Source organism: Globicephala melas, chromosome 4, assembly GCF_963455315.2.
Source record: "Globicephala melas chromosome 4, mGloMel1.2, whole genome shotgun sequence".
Classification (NCBI taxonomy): Eukaryota; Metazoa; Chordata; class Mammalia; order Artiodactyla; family Delphinidae; genus Globicephala; species Globicephala melas.
The window spans coordinates 72,349,660-72,375,623 of NC_083317.1; the positions used below are offsets into that span (position 1 = coordinate 72,349,660).

Consider the following 25,964-nt stretch of genomic DNA (forward strand, 5'->3'; position numbering starts at 1 on the left):
TAATCTTCGGTACAATGTTGAATAGGAGTGGTAGTTGTGTCTTTCTAGGACTTTGCCCATTTCATCTAAGTTATCTAAATGCGTTGGTATAGAGTTATTCATAAATAAAAGTATTCCCTTATGTTCTCTCTTTCATTCCTACTTTTAGAAATTTGAGTCATTTTTTTTTTCCTGGTCAGTCTAGCTAAAGGTTTGTCAATTTTTTTTTTTTTTTTTTTTGCTGTACACGGGCCTCTCACTGTTGTGGCCTCTCCCACTGCAGAGCACAGGCTCCGGACGCGCAGGCTCAGTGGCCATGGCTCACGGGCCCAGCCGCTCCGCGGCATGTGGGATCCTCCCGGACCAGGGCACGAACCCGCATCCCCTGCATCGGCAGGCAGACTCCCAACCAGTGCACCACCAGGGAAGCCCAAGGTTTGTCAATTTTGTTGATCTTTTCTAAGACCCAAGTTTTGGTTTTGTTGATCTTCTCTACCAACATAGACAATATGGTTGTCCTATTTCCTATATTGTTAATTTCTGTTCTAATCCTTTCTCTTCTGCTAGCATTAGGTTTAGACTGCTCCTCTTTTTGGTAAACATTTTCTTTTAAAAAGAAATAAAACACTATAAATGTTTCTAGTGTTTTAAATTACAGTGCACTAAACAAATGTTCATTTTAGTATATTTTCCATTTCCCTAATATGTGACTTTATAATCGACTGCAGGAGACTTTTAAATGTTTTGATGAAAACTTCTAAAGGTCACAGAACAATCCTGACTTTCACCACTGATTACTAATAATGCTTCGCAGGATTTCAACTGCATGGTCATTTTTATGGTCCCACCCTACTGTGTACAGTGAGGACTTGCTGCATTTTGAAATACACAACTGTGGTATACTGTTCTTCTGATGGCCTGAAATGAGACATTAGTAACTGTGATGCAAAGAGAGGATTAATAAATGCCACACATTAGAGCTGTCTTCTTGGAAAAGCTCACTCTGGCATGTCCCTCTTGGAACTTGGCCACCACTTTGTGAGAAGCTCAAGTTAGCCATGTGGACAGCCCACTGGAGAACTGAATACCTGGCTAACAGCCCCAGTTGAGTTCCTAGATGACAGCCAAAACCAACCGGTCCACTATATGTGAGCCAACTTGGAGGTGGACCCCTGGCCCTAGTTGAGCCACCCCAGTAGACATTATATGGAATAAAGACAGGCTACCCTGGCCAAACATATCCAAATTGCAGAAGTGTAAGCAAATAAATAATTGTTGTCATTTTAGCCACTAATTTTTGTTTTTTCTTATGCAGCATTAGATAACTGATAAAAGAGCTGACAAGATTTGCTGAGGTGATTCAATGTGGAGTGGGAAAGAAAGAGAATGATCCTAAAGTTTTAGACTTGGGGAAATTAGAAGGATAAAGTTCCCGTTTAATGAGATGTGAAAATTATGCAAAGAGCAGAATTTTGGGGGGCAAGGTGGGGTGGGTTGCCGTGATTTGAAAGTTCATTTTTAGATACAGTTGTACTTCGGTATCTGTGGGGGAATGATTCTATAACCCCACTACCCACCATCACCCTCCTCGAGGATAAAAAAATTTGCAGATTCTCATGTTCCTTAAGTAAAATGGCGTAGTATTTGCATATAAGCTACGCACACCCTCACCTTATACTTTAAATCATCTTTAGATCACTTATAATACCTAATATAAAATAAATGTCATGTAAATTCAAGTTTTGCCTTTTGGGAACTTTCTGGAATTTTTTTCCACCAAATATTTTCGATCTTCAGTTGGTTGAATCCACAGACGTGGAACCCACGGATACAAAGAGCCAACTGTATATTATATTTGAGAGGACTCTTGAGACATAGAGAAGGAGACTGAAGTTCAGAAAACAATACTTATTACTATCATGTACAGTAAGACCCAGTAAGTTATTTGACCACCTATCAAAGAGAGAAGAGAATATGTTCAAGTATTGAGTCCTGGATCACTTCAATGTTTAGAAGTTAGGGAGAAGATGCACCGAAAAGGAGAATGAGAAGGAATGGCTGGTGAGCTAAGAGGAATAGCAAGATAGAGGGTGACTATCAGGCGAACTGGAAAGAGTGTTTTAAGAAGGAAGAAGGTATGTCAAATGCCTAATACATCAATTAAGGTGAAAATTAAGAATTGAATAATTTCAGTGGAATTATGGCAACAAAAGCCTCCCTAAACGGTAAATCAGCATGAATTTCTGGCTCCCTACCCCTAAAATTGATTTTGGAAGAAGGATAAAGAAGACACAGTATGTAAGAAATTAAAAATAAAAGTGAGAAACGTAGTGGAGAAAGAAGGTTGTTTGGAACTGGTGTGTGTTGGTGGGGGGTGTATGCAATGATGAGGGAGTGTTGGTTGTAGCTTGGGGGAAAGAGTGGCAAGTCATAGCTGTGAGAGGATAAGTTAGAGAGAAGAAGTTGAAGGACAGTTCCTTCCTCCTCCCTGTCATTAACTCAAAAATAATTAGTTGCTCTTCCTAGCATAACTATTAAAAAAGGGCAAATAAATAAATAGGAGATAGACCAAATCACCACTATACCAGACTTTGTTTGTATGCCTTTTCAGATTCACTTGAGCCTACGTGTCCACTAGGCTTTGGTTGCTTGGTTAGGGGAGAGTCCTAGCTACTGCTACTCTCATATTGTCCCCTAACATTATGAGCTCTTTCAACCTCTTCTGGAGTAAAGGCTGGGCTTGGGTTTGGCTGACGTGTTCCACATAGTGAGAGCTGTAACATATTAGAAGACCACATCTGACCTGTCTAGACCATGAGGCTCTAGCTCTTCTCACGACTTCTGGGTTCAGGGGAAGTGCTGTGCCAGAGTGTGGGAACTGGCTTCCTTAGCATTTGTCCAGAGGGGCTGGGTAACACAGTCGAGAAATCTAGGACAGTTAACCCCCATGGGGTTAGACTCTAACTAACAAGAGACAAGAGACTAAAAGGCGTCAGTAGATAAAATCCTTTCTTTTCCCTGGATGGCTGGATCTAAGGTTTAGCAGTTCCACATTGCCTGCCTGGGAGACTGTCCTACATAACAAGCAATCAGCTACATTTTCTTATGATTTTATAGCCAGTTCAGAAACATAATACATTGTATTGGCTTTCCCTCATTCTCTGCCTCACTTTTCATTTTCACTCACTCTAGCTTCTCTGAAGTTATACCTCCCAATAATACCTTAGCAGAGTAGCTTTTCTTCAGGTTTTGTTTTTCTAGGGAACATGAACTAAGACAGTTATTGATGAAGATTGGATAAATAAATTGTGATACAGTCTACAGTCCCAGAATAGAATATTATGAAGAGGGTAAATGAATAAATCTCAGCTCTAGGCAACAATATGGATAAGTCTCAGTAAAACAATATTGAGTGAGAAAAGTATTAAAAAAGACTATATACAGCACAATAGCCTTTAAAAATTTTCAGAACACACACTACTAAACAAAACATTTAGGAATATGTATGTGATAAAGCAATCTTTAAAAAACAAAGGAATGAGGAACACAAGTTGTTGATATTCTAGTTCTTGGGTTGGGTAATGACTAGCAGTTTTTACTATATTATAAATAAAATAATTGATTAATTAATTAAAGTAAGAAAGGGAAAAACAAGGTCACACATGAACAAAGGATGATGATGTTATGAACCTAAGGATTATGACTAAACAATTCTGTGCATCCAAGCCCCTAAACAGAATGAAAGAAAAAGAGAGGGGAGCTAGTAGAGGAAATGGTAGTGGCAAATAAAGAATCATTTTTCAGGTTTTGACTAAAGCAAGACTAGTATTCACTCATGGAAATATCATTTAAACATTTCTGGCACGTAGAAATTCAGTCTGTCAGAAAAAAAAAGACATCAAAGTGATTTTTAAAACAATGGATTTCTTATACTCACTGCTAAAAGTTTATCTCCAATCTGAAGTTTACCATCTTTATGTGCTGCACCTCCTTCAATTATTTTGGTTACATAGATGCTATTATCCCCAGGAATATGTTGATTTCCAACACCTCCTGCAATGCTGAACCCAAGACCTGTATGGAAAACACTAGTTTTAGAATTTCACCAATATATGTAAACTTAAGTCCAAATGACTGAAAACTAGGTGATAACTTCACCAAACTAATGTTTTTTAAAACAGAAAATTATCTATTTACCTATTTTAAAAATCCTAAGTATTTTGTAATCAGGGGCAATTACATATATAGGTGCTCCTATAGTTACAAATGAGAACCTTTTTACTCCCAGGTTACTTAAAAAAAAAAAAAATTATTTATTTATTTATTTATTTATTTAATTGGCTGTGCCAGGTCTTAGTTGTGACACACAGGATCTCTGTTGTGCCGTGCGGGATCTTTTAGCTGCGGCATGCAGGCTCCTTTAGTTGTGGCATATGGGATCTAGTTCTCTGACCAGGGATCGAACCCGGCCCCCTGCATTGGGAGCGTGGAGTCTTTAGCTGCTGGACCACCAGGCAAGACCCCCCCACCCCCAACCAGGTTACTTCTTAAAGTGTCTTTGTAAAATGCATTTGTTTTTTAGTTCAAAGAGATGGTGTAAAATTGCTTCACTTTTGTTTCCATCATAATTGCACTTCTTACTAACACTTTTAACACTTCCACAAGATTAAAACTGAGAAAAAAAAATTAGTGGTGGGCAGAACCAACAGCTTCAGAAATGCAGATGCTGCTTCTCTTTTCAATATTCTATGAATTAATTTTAAGTAAGGAGCTTCAATAATTCATAAATCCCATAGCTTTGATGCCAAACCTGTAGCTCTCTATGCATTTTTCCATGAAGCCACAAATTAGAATCAATATTTCCATTTATCCTCAATCCCATCCATGTTTTCAAAATTCAGATCACATCCTAACAGTCTTCATTGCAGATGTAACTCCTGATGACATGTTCATAAATATTTTTTTCTTTTAGCCTGTGTATCTGCATTTTATGCACTTAGTAGATTAACGATTACAAGTTAATATCAACACTACACATGACTGCAAAATGTTTGCATAGTATTCTACTTAAGACAAAAATCAGTAGAAATAACACAGAAATTCTAAAAATTCACTAAGTTCTGTAGATTACCAGCATTGTTAATCTTAGAATGTGTGTCATAAATAACTTCATAGTTACATTTCACTTAGAGATTTCTTACTTAATAATTTGTCTTTGTTTGATTTATTTCATACCTTTAGGACCTTTAATGAGCTTTATTTCCATTATTTTTTCTGATACTGGTTTCCGTCTTTTTACGTACAGGCGTACAATAGATCCCGCTTCTTTCAATGCTTCAACTGCTTTGCTATGTGTCACATCACGAACGTCTACTTCATTTACTCGCAATATACAGTCATTGACCCTGAGGAAAAAAAACATTAAAAATTAAATATTAAAATTTTAGTATCAATTTTTCTCTTTGCCAATTTTCTTTTCTTGACAAGAGAATTATTTACTAGAATTATTTATAAGAAACTGCATGTTAAATTCCAATGTATCAAAAACTCATATAAATACAAACATTTCCCAAGGGCCAGCAAAGGAAACAGTGCAAATAACAGATCATTATACAAAAATATTAAATAATAACGACAGCTATATTTTTTTTTGGGGGGGGGCTGTGTCTGGGTCTTCGTTGCTGCACGTGGGCTTTCTCTAGTTGCGACGAATGGGGGCTACTCTTTGTTGCGGTGCATGGGCTGCTCATTGCAGTGGCGGTCTTTTGTTGGGGAGCACAGGTTCTAGGCACGTGGGCTTCAGTAGTTGCAGCACATGGGCTCAGTAGTTGTGGAACACGGGCCTTAGAGGGCGTAGGCTTTAGTAGTGGCTGTGCATGGGCTTAGCAGTTGTGGCTCACGGGCTCTAGAGCGCAGCCTCAGTAGTTGTGGCACATGGGCTTAGCTGCTCTGCAGCATGTGGGATCTTCCCAGACCAGGAAGCGAACCCGTATCCCCTGCTTTGGCAGGCAGATTCCTAAACACTGTGCCACCAGGGAAGTCCTGACAGCTGTAATTTGTATGATTACGTATAGAAATTAAGATATTTTAGAAAAACAGCAAATATTTATTTAGCACTAACCACATGCTAGGAACTTCTTTTAGTGTTTTAACCCTTACAACAATCTGTAAGGTAGATACATATTTATATCCCCATTTTATAGATAGAAAAACTGAGGTACAAAGTTTAAATAACTTTCCCAAGGCCACCCTGATAATGACTAACAGAACAGTGATTCAAACATAAAAAATCTGAGGCTCAGACTGAATAACTAGCTTAGGGTCACAGCAGCAAAATTGAGATTAATTCATTGATTTACCAAAAAATAAACTAATCTCAGTTTCAACTGCATGGTATTCATGTAGAAAAAAAATAAGAAAACAAATTAAAAGATGGTCATCTCAAATTGGGCAGGGATGGGGAACAAAACAATTAAAACATTTAAAGTGATCATGATAAACTTCTATATCTAATTAACATTTTTAGAGAAAATAAATTCTATATCCAAAGACAGTGACACCTCAGAGTTAGTACTATAGGTATGTTCTCCAGTGAAACAAATGGAACATACTAATTTTCACACATGAAGCACAAATAAAAGGCCAATAGCAGGAAGCAGGAAGTAAATATTTACATTTACATGAAAGTCAAATTATTGATTTCATATTTAATTTCATTAATATACCACTTATCATATCCAGTGAGAAGTTTAGAAACTGAAAAGCTGTATAAGGCATGAACAGCCTTAAAATAAGATACTGTTTTTAACAGACCATATATAATCCTTAGTCCTAAAACTTTAGAAAACCATCACATCACCATGTATGAAAAGCAACAAATAAGGCAACAAGAAAAGTGCCACAATCTATGGTCTAAGGAAACAACAAAGTATGCTAAAGATATTTTCTGAAATGGAACCTTACATTTAAACAAAAGACCAATATTACTTACATTTATTCAATTTAGAAAATAGATTAATTTATTTAAAGTCTGCATAATCTTTACTACTCTTTGTGGTCTGGGATACCAACTCAGATATATATGATTCCCTGTACCTTAAATAAGCGTATACACGTTTCCCACTCAGAAAATAACACATTTTGTGAATGTATTTGAACATACAATGGGAAATCTATGATTTCTATAAATTTGCTCAGAAATATTTAAACAGTCAAATTTATTATTAAAAATGCTTAACTTCTAAGATAAAACTGAATTCCTAATTGAAAAGAGGGAAAATGCTTAAAGCACAATTATCTCATTCATTCATTTGATATCTGAGCATCTACCTTATGTTAGTTATTATGATAGTGTTCATTTGTATTTATTCATTGTACAGTTGCCTCAAGAAAAAGATACAAAGAGGATTTGGTATCACAACATAAAGTGCAAAACATACCGCAATCTTCCATCTTGGGCAGCTGCTCCCCCTGCAATTATTTTGGTAATGAAAATACTTGAGTCATCTCCAATGTGTGGGTTGTCTGTACCTCCTGCAATGCTGAAACCAAGCCCTGAATTTCCCTGGGGATAGAGGGGAAAAAAATTGACACTGAATAATAATTATCTTTATTGATAGGTTCCCGTCATTATAGGACCTAGAAACTGTACTAACATAAGGAACACACACATAAAGGCATACGTATAGGAAATATGATGATTTTAAATTAAGAAATATAAGGAAAGCTCTTTTTTCTCTATAAATTCAGAGGTATTACTGCTGAATATGTGAGGCTGATGATGTACTGAGTACTTCTGGACTCTGGTCTACGATTCCTTCTTCAAAATTATGTGCAGTTTGTCCTTGGAGAGGTGTCACTATTAGGTCTCTTTCTTTTAGACTGCATCTTGCTCATGTTTGGTAAGGCAAATTGCTCCCAAGAGAAAAACAATGAAGTGATCCTTCTGTTGCTGTTATTTCCGAGTAGGTAATACCAATATATTATTTCATCCTAAATTTTTAAAAAAGGGGTACTGGGTGGTGCTTTTCTTCTGCTAACTTTGCCATCAGCTTATTTTAAAATGACCAAATTGTATGAGCTAAGTAACACAGCCATCATCCTTGATGTGTTTAACCAAGACACCTGACCAGCAAAAGGCAGTTTTGAATACTGAAGTCCAACTGGAGAACTTAACATTGGTGTACTTTCTTGACAGCAGTCAATTTTGCCAAAGTAGCATTACACTTCTTGCTTATTTTATTTATGTACTAGATTTCTGAATAATATTTTCTTTGAAGAAAGGGTTCTGCTACAAAAAGCAAAACTGATCTAAGCAAAGGTATTAAACGTTTATTTTTGCAAGAATGTTCTAACTTTGGTTTTCAGGCAGCTCAAATAAGTGGGTATATCTGGATCTATTACTAAACTGTTTGTATTAAATAGCTTAGAATTTCACTAGACTATGACATGTCCTAAAATTCTATTTTAATAAAAAAATTTTTTCAGTCTAAACTCTTCAAGAGTTACTAGAGTATCAATAATAGTATCAATAGGTTGTATGGGGCTACCAAGTTACTCAGGTATTCGAGTTCTCGTTTTTACTTGTTTTTTAAAGAATTGAGATATAATTACAAATAACTTTGTGTAAGTTTAAGGTATACAACATATTGATTTGATACATTTATATAGTACAATATGATTACCACCTTAGCTTTATTTAGCTAACACCTGTATGAGGTCACATAACTGCCATTTATTTTTTGTGGTGAGAACATTTAAGATCTAGTCTCTTAGCAATTCTGAAGATTATAATACAGTATTGTTGATTATATTCACTACCTGTGCATTAGATCTCTGGAACTTATTCATCTTCTAGTTGCAAGTTTTTATACTTTAACAACATCTCCCCAATTCCTGGTACATAAGCTCTTTAATCAATGAAAAATACAATGTACAGTTCTGACTAAATAGAGGAATTTAAAAGGTACTGGGAAAAGATGAATAAGATAAAGAGTTAGGACTATATGTCAAGAAATCTCAATAAAGCTGGGAAAAAACCAACAAAATGCCACATTAAAATGTGTACAATACATTAATACTCTATTTACTTGTAAGACTCAGTCATCCATGTCACTTGAACAGGTGGGCCCAAATTCAGGTAAACAGGCAATAAAAATCTATTATCCCTCTGAAGTCTATTTTTATTCAGTTTATTCTGGCTTCAAACATAAACAAATCTAATTACCTAGGATTTTAAATATACAGACATTCAGTTACTTAGAAAATTCACTTATGCAGAGCACTTCATTTCTCAAAAATGCTGGTCAGACAAGGTGGCTCTGCTAAAATACAGTATCAATTAAATGCAGATATTCTTAAGGGGAAAATACATCAAGAAAGTTTACACATCTGAATTGTATCCTTAAATTATTTTCTGACTGGGGGAATGCATAAGAAGTTTTCAATAAGGTCTTTTCCATTAAATCTATGGTTTTTATCTTGCTGGGAAACAAAACTGATACAATGACCATATTACTAGGATATTAAATACTTATTTAAAATAAATATTTTACTATATGAAAGATAAATAATAAAATTAAAAACTGAGAAAAATCTGAGAAACTGTCAGTCTAGAGGAGCACAAGGAGACATCATAACTAAATGTAATGTGGTATTCCAGTTGTGATCCTGGAAGAGAAAAACATAAAAAGTAAGGAAATCCAAATAAAGTAGACTTTAGTTAATAATAATATATCACTATTGGTTCATTAGTTGAAAAAAATGTATTCTACTAATGAAAAGATGTTAATAATAGGTGAAACTGAGTCCAGGGTAAATGGAAACTCTCTGTACTACTTTTCTGTAAATCTAAAACTATGTTAAATAAAAAGTTTATTTAAAAAAAAAGGTTATTAAAGAAAAGCAACATGTTCTGAAATGCCACGGCTAATTTTATACGTGGACTCATTAAAGAAACTAATATTATATGGTTCTGAAATGTGATCTTCCTTGGATCCTATATGAAAGAGCAGTATATTTAAAGAGTTATTTAAAGCAACAGGTTTATGCATAAAAACTTAAGATAATTAATAGTTTTTACCCTTTCAAGTGTGATTTCTTCATATTCATAATCTGCATCAGTGCCATTAACCTAATGGGGGAAAAAAAAGAAGTAGCACAGAAATTTAGGGTGTGAAATTTAAAATGGCAAGACATAATTTTTGCATGATTTCTTAATAAAAACCTGTTAAATGTGATAGTAATCAAATAATATAGCTTGATTTTAATAGTTTTAGGGAAGACTTTCAAAGAATGGAAGAATACAAATGTATTAATGAGTTGACACTCATGATATTGTGACTTTCACATACAGAAAGCGTACATTCAGCTTTTAATACTTACTGAACTCTTGACTCTCTTCTCTGCCTTGATCCACACATCTAATCAGCTGCCAATTCTTACTGACTTAAATATTTCATTTCTTCCTAAAACCATCACCCCTTCATTTTCATTGCTATTACCTTGCTTCAAAAGGTACCTTGCTTTGTTAACTCATCTGGACTACTGCAAGTGTAATCTACCCAATCTCTTAGATTACTGTTCTCCATTGCTCAAATCATTCTAATGTGTTTTAGTTACACAGATGGATCTTTATGGAGCCCATGTATAACATACTTGCTCCAAAATTCTCAAAAACTCTCATACAAGGCTCTGTATGAACTGACCCCAATCTATCACTCAACTTCATTCTAACATGTTTCTCACCTGTTCATGAGCCTTATATACCATCACACTTGAATGACTTGCTCCTTCCTTTACATATCCTGCAATTTCCTCCCTCCACATCTGTTACTTTATTGCTTCCTCTGTCAAATTTCAGTTACATATTTCATGTCCAACTTTGATTCACCATTCACAATCTTGCTTACACCATACAGACCAAGCACTTTCTCTCATTCCTTCTAATTTATTCCATGTCTCCTCCTGGAAGAAGTAATTCCCATAGCAAAGGCCACTGGTGAAGGCTGAATAGTGCTTGGAATCACATTAACTGGGATTCAAATCATTGCTTTAACATTTCTGGTGACACGAAGCTGGGCAAAATACCCAAACTAATAAGTCAAACAGGGATTGTGATAAACTTCATCTCTAGATGCATCCCATCCTTCCATCCCAAGTGCTCTTCTGCAATATGATTGAACCATCCTACCATCAAGAGATGTTATCTACTTCCCCTTCCCTTGGATCTAGGCAGGCTCTAGATGACCTCTGTTAAAAAGAATGTGGCACAAATGCTTTGTGGTTTTTGAATCTAGGTCATGTGATGCCTTGTAGTGTTTGCCTTTGTCTTAGAATGCACATTCTTAGAATCCAGAAGCTATAATGTGAGGAAGCTCAAAGATCCTATGAAGAGATTGAAATGAAGGCGCATCAAGACCCCTGGCCAAAAGCCCCAGCTGCACCTCTAACCGGCAACTAGCACTAACTGCCAGCCACGGTCAATGAGGCTATTTTGGATCTTCCAGTCTTTTCCAGTGCCCCAGCCAAGACCGTGTAAAACAGAACTATCCAGTTAACCCAGAAAATCATGAGAAATAATGAATTATTTTTAAAGCCACAAAGTTTCAGGGTGGTTTGTTATACAGCAATAAAATAATGAAACAACAGAATAATGAAATCCATGTAAGGTAGTCTGTTTTCTTCACCATACTATAAGAAGCAACCCCTAATTCAGGTCCAATGCAGGAGCTAGGGGTTTTTTTCCTGAGGATTTTTGAAACTCATCTCTACTACTTTTTTGGGTTCTTAATTCTTATGGTTCTAATGGATACAAACCCAAATGCTACTTTGTTTCATCTTCTTTTTCAACTGAAGATATTTTCTTCTTGTTTTTGAAATTATGTTATACATATGTGTGTATACACACACATATACACATACATATATATACAAACATATATACATACACACAATATATATGTGTATATATATATATAAATCTATGATTTATATGCCTATGGAGTGCAGGAGGAGGGTTATACATATGCATATCCTGCCAACTTGACTGGAAGTTCTTTTTTTTTTTTTTTTTTTGCATACATGGGCCTCTCACTGTTGTGGCCTCTCCCGTTGCGGAGCACAGGCTGCGGACACGCAGGCCCAGTGGCCATGGCCCACGGGCCCAGCCGCTCCGCGGCATGTGGGATCCTCCTGGACCGGAGCACAAATCTGCATCCCCCGCATCAGCAGGTGGACCCTCAGCCACTGCAGCACCAGGGAAGCCCTGGAAGTTCTTTTTTATGAGTAAAAATAAAATCTGTATCTGCAGCTATACCACTCTTCTTATTCTAAAGGTTATTGTATCATCTATATTTTTTCATGCTCAGACTTGCTAAAGGTCTATCAGTCTTTATCAAAGAAGTACTTTTAACATCACTGATTTATTACATTCTATGCTATTACATTCTGCTTTTATTTTTTATCAATTCTTTACTCTTTCCTTAGGCCCTTTTTAAAGCTTCTTGAGTTGAATGCGCAATTCATTTATGCTTATTACTTTTTCTATTTTTAGAAACACCCATTAAAGTTAATAAATTTTCCTTGGCATATGGCTTTGGCCAAATCCCCAAACTGCTACATTGGGCTCTATTTTTGTCCATTTGTTCATTTCCTAAATAGCCTGAAATTTTATTCTACAAAACATTTCCAAGTCAGTATACTTATACAGTCCTTTTGGTGTTAATATGTAATATAGTATAAATTTTTGTGCTGTGAGCTTATGGACTTCTGATTTAAGGTATTTGAGATTTTCACCATTAAGCCTTCTCAAAAGGTAGGTACTCCAAGCTCGACCCACCACCAGTCCCTCCCATCAGGAAACCTGCACAAGCCTCTCAGATAGCCTCATCCACCAGAGGACAGACAGCAGAAGCAAGAAGAACTATGATCCTGCAGCCTGTGGAACAGAAACCATATTCACAGAAAGACAGACAAGATGAAAAGGCAGAGGGCTATGTACCAGATGAAGGAACAAGATAAAACCCCAGAAAAACAACTAAATGAAGTGGAGATAGGAAACCTTCCAGAAAAAGAATTCATAATAATGACAGTGAAGATGATCCAGGACCTCGGAAAAACAATGGAGGCAAAGATCGAGAAGATGCAAGAAATGTTTAACAAAGACCTAGAAGAATTAAAGAACAAACAGAGATGAACAATACAGTAACTGAAACGAAAACTACACTAGAAGGAATCAGTAGCAGAATAAGTGAGGCAGAAGAATGGATAAGTGAACTGAAAGACAGAATGGTGGAATTCACTGCGGCAGAACAAAGAAAAAAGGATAAAAAGAAATGAAGACAGCCTAAGAGACCTCTGGGACAACATTAAACGCAACAACATTCGCATTACAGGGGTCCCAGAAGGAGAAGAGAGAGAGAAAGGAACCGAGAAAATATTTGAAGAGATTATAGTCGAAAACTTCCCTAACATGGGAAAGGAAATAGCCACCCAAGTCCAGGAAGCACAGCGAGTCCCATACAGGATAAACCCAAGGAGAAACACGCCAAGACACACAGTAATCAAACTGACAAAAATTAAAGACAAAGAAAAATTATTGAAAGCAGCAAGGGAAAAATGACAAATAACATACAAGGGAACTCCCATAAGGTTAACAGCTGATTTCTCAGCAGAAACTCTACAAGCCAGAAGGGAGTGGCATGATATACTTAAAGTGATGAAAGGGAAGAACCTACAACCAAGATTACTCTACCTGGCAAGAACCTCATTCAGATTCAATGGAGAAATCAAAAGCTTAACATACAAGCAAAAGCTAAGAGAATTCAGCACCACCAAACCACCTCTACAACAAATGCTAAAGGAACTTCTCTAAGTCTAACACAAGAGAAGAAAAGGACCTACAAAAACAAACCCAAAACAATTAAGAAAATGGTCACAGGAACATGCATATTGATAACTACCTTAAATGTGAATGGATAAATTGCTCCAACCAAAAGACACAGGCTTGCTGAATGGATACAAAAACAAGACCCATATATATGCTGTGTACAAAATACCCACTTCAGACCTAGGAACACATACAGACTGAAAGTGAGGGCATGGAAAAAGATATTCCATGCAAATGGAAATCAAAAGAAAGCTGGAGTAGCAATACTCAAATCAGATAAAATAGACTTTAAAATAAAGAGTGTTACAAGAGACAAGGAAGGACACTACATAACGATCAAGTGATCAATCCAAGAAGAAGATATAACAATTATAAATATATATGCACCCAACATAGGAGCACCTCAATACATAAGGCAACTGCTAACAGCTGTAAAAGAGGAAATCAACAGTACACAATAATAGTGGGGGACTTTAACACCTCACTTACACCAATGGACAGACCATCCAAAATCAAAATAAATAAGGAAAGAGAAGCTTTAAATGACACAATAAATCAGGTAGATTTAATTGATATTTATAGGACACTGCATCCAAAAACAGCAGATTACACTTTCTTCTCAAGTGCGCACGGAACATTCTCCAGGATAGATCACCTCTTGGGTCACAAATCAAGCCTCAGTAAATTTAAGAAAATTGAAATCATATCAAGCATCTTTTCTGATGACAATGCTATGAGATTAGAAATGAATTACAGGGGAAAAAAATGTAAAAAAACAAAAACACATGGAGGCTAAAAACTACATTACTAAATAACCAAGAGATCACTGAAGAAATCAAAGAGGAAATCAAAAAATACCTAGAGACAATGACAATGAAAACATGACGATCCAAAACCTATGGGATACAGCAAAAGCAGTTCTAAGAGGTAAGTTTATAGCTATACAAGCCTACCTCAAGAAACAAGAAAAATCTCAAATAATCTAACCTTACACCTAAAGGAACTAGAGAAAGAACAAACAAAACCCAAAGTTAGCAGAAGGAAAGAAATCATAAAGATCAGAGCAGAAGTAAATGAAATAGAAACAAAGAAGACAATAACAAAGATCAATAAAACTAAAAGCTGGTTCTTTGAGAAGATAAACTAAATTGATAAACCATTAGCCAGACTCATCAAGAAAAAGAGGGAGAGGACTCATATCAATAAAATTAGAATTGAAAAAGAAGTTACCACAGACACCACAGAAATACAAAGCATCCTAAGAGACTACTACAAGCAACTCTATGCCAACAAAATGGACAACCTGGAAGAAATGGACAAATTCTTAGAAAGATATAACCTTCCAAGACTGAACCAGGAAGAAACAGAAAATATGAACAGACCAATCACAAGTAATGAAATTGAAACTGTGATTAAAAATCTTCCAACAAACAAAAGTCCAGGACCGGATGGCTTCACAGGTGAATTCTATCAAACATTTACAGAAGAGCTAACACCCATCCTTCTCAAACTCTTCCAAAAAAATGGAGGAAGGAACACTCCCAAACTCATTCTGTGAGGCCACCATCACCCTGATACCAAACCAGACAAAGATATTACAAAAAAGGAAAATTACAGACCAATATCACTCATGAATATAGATGCAAAAATCCTCAACAAAATACTAGCAAACAGAATCCAATGACACATTAAGAGGATCATAGACCATGATCAGGTGGGATTTATCCCAGGGATGCAAGGATTCCTCAGTATACGTAAATCAATCGATCTGATACACCATATTAACAAATTGAAGAAGAAAAACCATATGATCATCTCAATAGATGCAGAGAAAGCTTTTGACAAAATTCAACACCCATTTATGATGAAAACTCTCCAGAAAGTGGGCATAGAGGGAACATACCTGAACATAATAAAGACCATATATGACAAACCCACAGCAAACATCATTCTCAATGGTGAAAAACTGAAAGCATTTCCTCTAAGATCAGGAACAACACAAGGATGTCCACTCTCACCGCTATTACTCAACATAGTTTTGGAAGTCCTAGCCACAGCAATCAGAGAAGAAAAAGAAATAAAAGGAATACAAATTGGAAAAGAAGTAAAACTGTCACTGTTTGCAGATGACATGATACTATACATAGAGAATCCTAAAGATGCCACCAGAAAACTACTAGAGCTAATCAATGACTTTGGTGAAGTTGCAGGATACAATATTAATGCACAGAAATCTCTTGCATTCCTATACACTAATGATGAAATATCCAAAAGAGAAATTAAGGAAACACTCCCATTTACCATTGCAACAAAAAGAATAAAATACCTAGGAATAAACCTTCGTAGGGAGACAAAAGACCTGTATGCAGAAAACTATAAGACACTGATGAAAGAAATTAAAGATGACACCAACAGATGGAGAGATATAGCAGGTTCTCGGATTGGAAGAATCAATACTGTGAAAATGACTACACTACCCAAAGCAATCTACAGATTCAATGCAATCCCTATCAAATTACCAATGGCAATTTTAATGGAACTAGAACAAAAAAATCTTAAAATGTGTATGGAGACACAAAAGACCCTGAATAGCCAAAGGAATCTTGAGGGAAAAAAACGTAGCTGCAGGAATCAGACTCCCTGACTTCAGACTATACTACAAAGCTACAGTAATCAAGACAATATGGTACTGGCACAAAAACAGAAACACAGATCAATGGAACATGATAGAAAGTCCAGAGGTAAACCCACGCACCTATGGTCAACTAATCTATGATGGGGCAAGGATATACAATGGAGAAAAGACAGTCTCTTCAATAAGTGGTGCTGGGAAAACTGGACAGCTACATGTAAAAGAATGAAATTAGAACACTCTCTAACACCATTCACAAAAATAAACTCAAAATGGATAAGAGACCTAAACGTAAGACCAGACACTATAAAAGTCTTAGAGGAAAACATAGGAAGAACACTCTCTGACATAAATCACAGCAAGAATTTTTTGATCCACCTCCTAGAGTAATAGAAATAAAAACAAAAATAAAGAAATGGGACCTAATGAAACTTAAAAGTTTTGCACGGCAAAGGAAACCATAAACAAGATGAAAAGACAACCCTCAGAATGGGAAAAAATATTTGCAAATGAATCAATGGAGAAAGGATTAATCTCCAAAATATATAAACAGCTCATGCAGCTCGATATTAAAAAACAAACAACCCAATCCAAAAATGGGCAGAAGACCTAAATAGACATTTCTCCAAAGAAGACATACAGATGGCCAAGAAGCACATGAAAAGCTGCTCAACATCACTAATTATTAGAGAAATGCAAATCGAAACTACAATGAGGTATCAGCTTACACCAGTTAGAGGGCTTCATCAGAAAATCTACAAGCAACAAATGCTGGAAAAGGTGTGGAGAAAAGGGAACCCTCTTGCACTCTTGGTGGGAATGTAAGCTGATACAGCCACCATGGAGAACAGTATGGAAGTTCCTTAAAAAACTAAAAATAGAATTATCATATGATCCAGCAATCCCACTACTGGGCATATACCCAGAGAAAACCACAATTTAAAAAGACACACGCAGCCCAATGTTCACTGCAGCACTCTTTACAACAGCCAGGTCATGGAAGCAACCTAAATGCCCATCAACAGACGAATGGATAAGGAAGATGTGGCACATATATACAATGGAACATTACTCAGCCATAAAAAGGAATGAAATTGGGTCATTTGTTGAGACGTGGATGGATCTATAGACTGTCATACAGAGTGAAGTAAGTCAGAAAGAGAAAAATAAATATCGTATATTAACGCACATATGTGGAGCCTCGAAAAATGGTACAGATGAACCAGTTTTCAGGGCAGAAACTGAGACACAGATGTAGAGAACAAACGAGTGGACACCAAGGAGGGAAAGCTGCGGGGGGGGGGGGGGGGGTGGTGTTGTGATGAATTGGGAGATTGGAATTGACATGTATACACTGATGTGTATACAAACTGATGACTAATAAGAACCTGCTGTATTAAAAAAAAAAAAAAAAGGTAGGTACTTAGTAAACATCCTTGACACTTCACTTAATGCCAAGTCATGATGTATTGATATCTGGTGAGGATTCCCGGTAGCACAGAGTAATTTAACAAAGGTGAAAAGTGAGAAGGCCATATGAACCCCAGATGACTTTATTCCTATATGCTTAATAACTTGAAACTGTCTGATAATTTCATGTATAGAGACAATTCAATAACATCATTAAACACATTCAAACTGGGCTTCTAAATGCCAAGAACACATTATCAAAACCACAATTACTCTACAAGTACCACTTTATTAACAGTAAATGTACAAAAATATAATGTTGGTGTAATATTTTCAAAAGCTATATGGTTTCCAGCAAAACTACAAAATGGTTGATTTGCTTGGTTTTCTTTTTATAATAGCTTTACAAAATGTGGCTTCCAACAGGAAAGAAATGCTTGGCTAATGGGTTTATCACACTCTCAATTAACAGGATAACGTGAGAGGTAAGCTGTGTATAAAATGAGAGAAGAGAGGTCAATCTTTAGACAACGTAGTATTTTACTGACAAAATATTTTTCCCCCTTAAAAATAGAAAAGAATAGATTTAGAATACTTCTTGAGAACTGTCATTTTAGTACTTCCTAGGTTTTGAATTTAGTCCTATTAACAAAATGGGATTGTGTATCAGGGGTGGGGGGGAAAGCTGGAGAAGAAACTAGAAGTGGATTGGAGCCTGATTGTGAAAGGTCTTGACTGCTTCCCTGATGAATGAGAAATATTCTTGAAAGTTTTGGAGCATCAAGTAGGTTTAATAGATTTTCCAGAAAAAGAATTGTGGTAGTATGTAACAGAAATGGAGAGAAATTGGAGAAAAGTAAATTGATAAAGAAGTTATGGCAATAATTTGGGTAAAAGGAAGAAATTCCAAAGACACTTAAGAATTGGTAAATTTCTAAATATTAAAAAAAATCTTAATATTAATGGGGAAAAAGTCCCATAAAGTCATAACTAAGAACAACTACTGTATAATAAACCTGACCAGGAAAAAAAATCAGATTATATAACATACAGCAAAGATGAGTTGTACTCCACTGATCTAATATGGTTTGGGACAAGAACTATGCTGCTTTAATTAAACAGTGTTTTATTATCTGCAGGGAAATCCCCCCAAATTACTTTTATTTAAAATTTTACTTTGTTATTTTGAGTTTTTAACTTTGCTATATCAACACTGTCCAAAAGAAGTTTCTGTGATGATGGAAGTGTAAAATAATCTGCCTTTTCCAATACAGGAGTTACTTACCCACACATGGTTACTAAGTGCTTGAAATGTGACTACTGAGACAGAGAAACTATATTTTAAATATTATTGAATTTTGATCAATATAAATTAAATACTAACACATGGCCAGTGGCTTACTATTTTGGAAGATGCAGCTCTAGATGAATCATTAAGTCTAACTCCATCCCTCCAAACCACACGTACATATTCTCTTTTTTCTCTCCTCCTTTTAAGTATTAATATCAATTAATACTTAAAACTGAGTATAATACATCATACTTAATGGTAAAAGACTGAAAGCTTTCTCCCAAGGATCAGGAACAAAACAAGAATGTTTGCTCTGCAACTTCTATAAAACATTTTAAGGGAGGTTCTAGCCATGGCAATTAGGCAAGAAAAATAAATAAAAGGCATCTTCATTGGAAAGGAAGAAGTAAAACTATCTCTGTAGATGACATGATCTTATATAGAAAGTCCAAAGGAATCTACATGAAAAAACCATAAATGAGTTCAGTAACATTGCAGGTAGAAGATCAATACCCCCAAATCCATTATATTCCCATGTTAGCAATGAAAAATCCATAAATGAAATTAAGAAAACAATTTCATTTATAATAGCATTAAAAGAATAAAAATACACAGGAATAAATTTAACAAAAGAAGTGGAAGACATGTACAATGAAAATTATAAAACAATGGTAACAAAATTAAAGATGTAAGTGAATGGAAAGACAGTCTGTGTTCATGGACTGAGAGACATAATGTTGATAAAATGACAATAATCCCCAGATACTTGTGTGCCAATGTTTACCACAGCATTATTCACAACAGGCAAAAGGTGGAAATAACCCAAGAGTCCATCAAGAGAAGGATGAATAAACAAAACGTGGTGTGTGTGTGTGTGTATAAAATGAAAAATAATTCAGCCATAAAAAGGAATGACATTCTGACACATGCTACAACACAGATGAACCTTGAAAACATTATGCTAAGTGAAAGCAGCCAGATACAAAAGGCCACATATTGTGTGATTCTATTTATATGAACAGTCCAGAAAAGACAAAGCCATAGTGACAGAAAATAGATTAGTGGTTGCCAGGGGCTGAGGTAAGGGCAGAATGGGGAGTGATTGCTAACAGGTACAGGGTTTCCTTACAAGGTGATGAAAATGTTCTGGAATTTGAAAGTGGTGGTGACGGCACAACATTGTGAATAGACTAAAACCACTGAATAGTATACCTTAAAAAGGTAGATTTTGTGTTACGTGTCTCAATGTAAAATTTTTTAAGGTGAAAAAGTTGAAAAAGGTGAGATATAACATAAATTCAAGTTGAAACAATGAGTTAATACATTTTAAACATTATGCTAACAAAAGATCAAAAAGTTTATTAACACACCATGCTAGTGACAGTATGGGGTAAAAACAGTAGTAATTTTTGTTGAAGTATAAATGTATATAACTCTGTGAAGTACAATTTGGCAATAATGATCAAATCTAAAAATTGACACACCCTTTGAGCAATCTATCAATATATAAATATACTCTGATTATATAATTGCATATAAACACAAAAATATCTATACAAAAATTATCAGTGGGGCATTGATTTTTATATGGTAAAAGTTTGAAAACAACACATATATGCTTGTACATGCACAGAATGTTTACAGAAGGATATATATATTATATATATATATAAATTACTTAATTTTAGAAAGCATGGTGACAACAATCAGGAAAAAAAAGTGTTATAAAGCAATAGTTGCAAGTCTTCTTATTTTTATTCATCAATACATAGCTGGTATTAAACGATCAGGACTTAACAAAGGAATAACAAGTTTAAAAACCATTCTGGAATATATTTTAAATTTCAGGATTAAATTAAAAACCTACAAAGAATAGTTATTAAACATTTTACACAGTGTTCTTCAAGTATGATAAAGTACCACACTCTGAAAAATCTTGCTTAAAGAATTGGAATTTATCTCATATCCTTATGTACAGAAAAGGTTTAATAAAGCACGCCCAAGGGTGTTATCACTAGAAGGCTCTTAGCAGGTATTTGAGAAATTGATTTTGGGTGTGTTCCCACCATTCCCTAAATGAAAGGGTTGCTTACTGTGGCTAGACTTTGCAAAGACAATGCATTTTATGCTGAACGCCTGTTTTCCTTCTGGGAGCTTGGAAATTTGGTATGCGCTGGACAAAGGGTGCCTATGTGATCATCACCAATAAATAACTTTGTGCTGTGTCCATAATGGGCTTCCCTGGGCAGAAAAACTGCATACGTGTTGCTACATTTTCACTGCTAGGTGAAAAGAGTGCTCTGTGGACCCCTCTGGGGAGGAAGAAAGTAGAAGGAAATCTAAACATGGACTCTTCTAGGCATACAGCCTTATAATCTGACTGTAGATCCTGACTTATCACATAGCTGTAATAAATCTTAGCCGTAAGTACAACATGCTGAGTCTTGTGAATCCTTCTAGCAAATTTCTCACCGTGGGTAGTGAATGGTTTTCAAGACTCCCAACATACCCTGCTTTAGCAGGAAAAGTATTTTTTGAATAATATGTCATACAAACTTAAAATTAATACAACTTTTACTCTAAGTTTGCTGCTTGTATGCTAATCCTGCTTTTAATTTGTTGACATTTCCCCTAAAATGCATGTGTATTTATTTTCTTTGTTGATATCATTTTCTCTGTTAGTTCTTACATATTAACCTTTCAGTTGAAAGGGTTTTAAAATAAAAATAATTAATCACTGATTCTGTCCTTAAGCAAAACATAAGTCAACAAAAAGAACAAGTGAGGGAGAAAGAAATGTGAAGAAGAAAATATTGACAAAAGTACAAACAAAATTCTGCTTAAGTATTCTTTATCCATGTGAAAGGTGACATTGACTGAAAAGAGTATTTTTGGTTTGTATTATTATTTGAAGTTTTCAAAAATTCCCCCAAATTTGATATACCCATATAAACAGAAGATAAAGCCAAATATAATGTTTTAAAGTATAGACTGAAATCAACTATAGTTAAAAAATGGGAGAAAAAGATTTTTACAATCTATTAAATTATGCACCATTTGCTGTTTTTAAAATGTGCGAGCACAACTTCTACTTAAACATCTCTGAAGATATTTTAGTTGGGGTGAAAAATGTTAGATTCTGCTGTTCTGGCTATTTATCTTTAGGAGAAAGAAGGCTTTTTAACAAAAGAAGTTTAGAGAGAAGCACTAATAAATTTAAAGTTATAAAGTTATAACTAATTATTTTAATATGTGAACACCTATAAACCTGGTCACTAAAAATCTAGTCACTCAATTAGACTTCAAAAATGACTCTTTAAATATATGGCATTGTGTAAATGACCATTGGTCAGATAGCGAAAGTTATTCATTTTAATTTAAAAATAAAATTTCTCATTTCAACATTTCTGCTTTGCAAGAGTATAGAAAAAGAACAACCAAAAAAGGATGGTACTGCTTCATTTACTTTAACAATTACAGCTTAGTAACAGAACACTGTAAGTACAATGTATTAGAGAAAATAATGCTGTGAGTTTTGTATATCAAAACCTACAAAAGGGAAAACAGAATTATTTAAATATGGCAATGAATGGAACTTACATAAGTTGATGTTTCCAAGCTATCTGTGTTGACCAGTACTGGAGGAGGATTTGCCTTAGAGAAAGAATTGTAAATGTATTAGGCTTAACAGGAAAATTGACACATTACATAATAATGTTCACAAATGTTAGAAGCATATAAAAGATTTCCTATTTCTTTAAGTATAATTTTATATGAACTTTTCATACGTTAAACTATGTATCCAGTTTCTAGCACCAATGGAAAGATTTAGGTATAGGCAGTTGTTATATTTGCTTTTGAGAAATAAGTTCTTATTTCTGCTAAAACAGACACAATTTTCTTAAGATTTGCAAAGAAGTTCACCAGCCTTCTCAAAAAATCCACAAATATTCTCTAGCGTAACAAACAACTCTTCCCAAATTGGTTAGAAATCATTTGCTTTTCTAGTCTCAAGGATCCCATGAAGATTCCAATCATTTTATCACCCAGAAAAAAAATTCTGTCCCACACTGAACTGTGTTTAAATACTGGAATTAAAAAAAAAAAGCCATTCAAAGAAATCAATCGCAAACTTTTAGAATACTGGAAACACACTCAACGTAAAAGCCCTCAATTGTTATCAACTGCAATTACTGCTTTCCATGTGTTATTCTAGACCACTCACAGAATAACTAGTGGTCAAAAAACCCCCAAAAAAACAAAAACAAAAAAGCCAAGTAGAATAATAACATAGGTCTAATTAAGTTTGGAATGAAAAAAGCTTGGCTTTCTGCTTAAGTTGAAAAGTGTTTATTATGTAGGTGCAATAAAATTTAAAGAATAAAATGCAATTAATACCAAATGAAAAACAGACCAGAATATACTAGAAAACTGATGTGATTCCTCTTAAAATTATCTTTCTTCTGCATATTTAAGAGTATAAAATTACCAAGTCAAATGACATCTTCAGAGAATCAAAAAGATGACTATCCTTCAAATAAATTTTAAGAGATGTGTTTAAATATTAACAGTTCTTCTACTCTAATTAAAGAATTACACAAAAAGGTTGTATGAAAGAAACGTAATACACAAAATAACCGTTTTCTTCCAAGTGTATGGGCTTTTCTAAAAGGTGAATGAATATTCAGAGTTCAAATGTTTTACATTATTTTCAGCGAAGTACTAGATCTGGATGATCATACGATAAAATGCTTAAAGACAACACCACTGCATGCTTAAACAATTGTACAGTATGCGTCTCAGCTACATAAAGCAGCAAGTTAAAAATGAGTAGGGACAAGGATTTACTGTACAGCACAGGGAACTATATTCAATATCTTGTAATAATCTATAATGAAAAATAATCTGAAAAAATGTATATAACTGAATCACTTCGCTGTACACCTGTAACAATAAAAAGTACCCTGAAAAAAACAAACAAACAAAATGAGTAGGGAATACTTTATTAAATATAAACATGATACTAACTACTTTATGTGTAGTCCTACCTTTGACTATAATAGTCTGTTTTCGAATGATTCAGTGAAAAGCAAACCTAATAGGTAAAAATACTATTTGTGAGAATGATATTTAAGCAAAGCAAGTCAATTAACAGACATTTGAGATTTTATGAACATTTGAAATTATTCATTTCCCAATGACTACTGAGACTTCTCAAATTGATATTTTAATTCATTAAAAAATTAATGGTACTTCACCTTTTTTTGCTTACGAAATTACAGAGGAGGACAAGAAAGAACAAGGCTATTTAAAGTTATAAAAGAAGTTACATTCTTCAAAAATTATGGCAAGAAAACCATTTGGTTCTCTCTGCTCATTTATTACCAAAAATATAGTGGAAAAAGTTGTTTATTACCAAAATCTAACTTATACAAAAATTATCACAACACTAGCTGTTCATGATCACCAACTCATCATCACTGTAGATAATTTATCTTTTCATTCTAGTCATATAAAAAGTCTAACTGATATTGAAATACATACAAACCAAACTATATGAAGGGTTAAATTTACTTCAAAATAAAATAATGACAATGAGAGATCAGGAGAAGGAAGGGCTATGGATCATATAAGAGTACATGAACTGAGGACTGTTGTAGTTGGGTGATGAGTATACATGGGAGTTCACTGTACTACTCCCTTTATGTCTGAGCATTTTTGAAGTTTTTCATAATATACAGCAAAACAATTATATTGAGTCAAGTACTCAGTTTGTAAGAGGTTAATAACTAATATAGTTGTAAAATATTATAGGTTAGAGTTGCTATTAAGATATTAGCATTCCCATCATAAAATTAATTTCAATTTTAAAGTTCAGTTCTGAATAAAGAATAATACAGACTAGTAAAAATAATTTGTAATTCTGACTTAATGAATATGATTAGATAATTAATATATGCATAATGTTTATTTGTAGATGTATCTTAGAATTAATATGAGTGAATGATCACACCTGAAGGGAAAGTGTGGGAATAAAGGACTTGAAACTGAACAAAACCTGGGAATGTTCACAATGAGGATTAAGCAAGAATTTCATTCAAAACTAATGTCAAGACAAGACAACCTAGCAATTTGAAAAAGACATATCACAAAATATAGTCTAAAATAAGAGCCTATGTAAATGACGCTCAAGAGGCATGACTTGACGGCCTCAAGTTTTAGCCGCCTAAAATAATGATAAAAATATTTAAGACTGTGTTAGCAGGTAGAGAATTAAAACATTACCTTAAAATTTGCCCTTACTAACTTGAGATTTTCTAAATTCTTATATTACAGAATACAGAAATGGTATCTGACAAAGTAGTACTCCATTCCTCTCAAATTTGGAAGTGGTGGGAATGAGGTAGCACAATGGGCTTGGAGGGTATGATATACAACTCAGAAAGACATAATAACCTAGCGCCAAAGCCAGAACAGGTACTTCTGAAGCAAGAGATAGAGAAAAATTTGGCCATGGAATTTGCTACTTTCAGATAGCTAAAGTAGAGAGCACTAAAATAAAAAACAGTAGCAAATCTGGATAGTTTAAGACCTCAGGATCTGTATCTAGGACAGGGGATAGCAGAATAGGTAACAGGGAATTATCAGCTTTGCTTAGGGAGGAAATCAAACAACAGCATAATCTATGTGAAAGTTAGATTATTCAAATAATCTATGTGAAAGTTATTTCAAATGAAGGAAAAAAAACCCTTCCCTGCACCTCA

At 34.7% G+C, this 25,964-nt stretch overlaps 1 protein-coding gene across 30 annotated transcripts in view; it reads right to left on the reverse strand.

Annotated features, from left to right (window-relative positions):
- Window positions 1-25,964, reverse strand: part of DLG1 (discs large MAGUK scaffold protein 1) — a 285,801-nt gene that overhangs the window by 114,561 nt on the left and 145,276 nt on the right. For 24 of the 30 annotated variants that reach the window (XM_060298239.2, XM_060298240.1, XM_030860041.2 and 21 more), the window contains 5 exons: window positions 22,801-22,854; window positions 10,061-10,111; window positions 7,419-7,543; window positions 5,215-5,384; window positions 3,917-4,053 (listed from right to left, as the gene is read on the reverse strand). In XM_060298239.2, the coding sequence (XP_060154222.1) occupies window positions 3,917-4,053; window positions 5,215-5,384; window positions 7,419-7,543; window positions 10,061-10,111; window positions 22,801-22,854 (537 nt within the window). The remainder of the gene's footprint in view (window positions 1-3,916; window positions 4,054-5,214; window positions 5,385-7,418; window positions 7,544-10,060; window positions 10,112-22,800; window positions 22,855-25,964) is intronic. The other 6 variants (XM_060298250.1, XM_060298249.1, XM_060298247.1 and 3 more) reach the window with 1 other exon arrangement.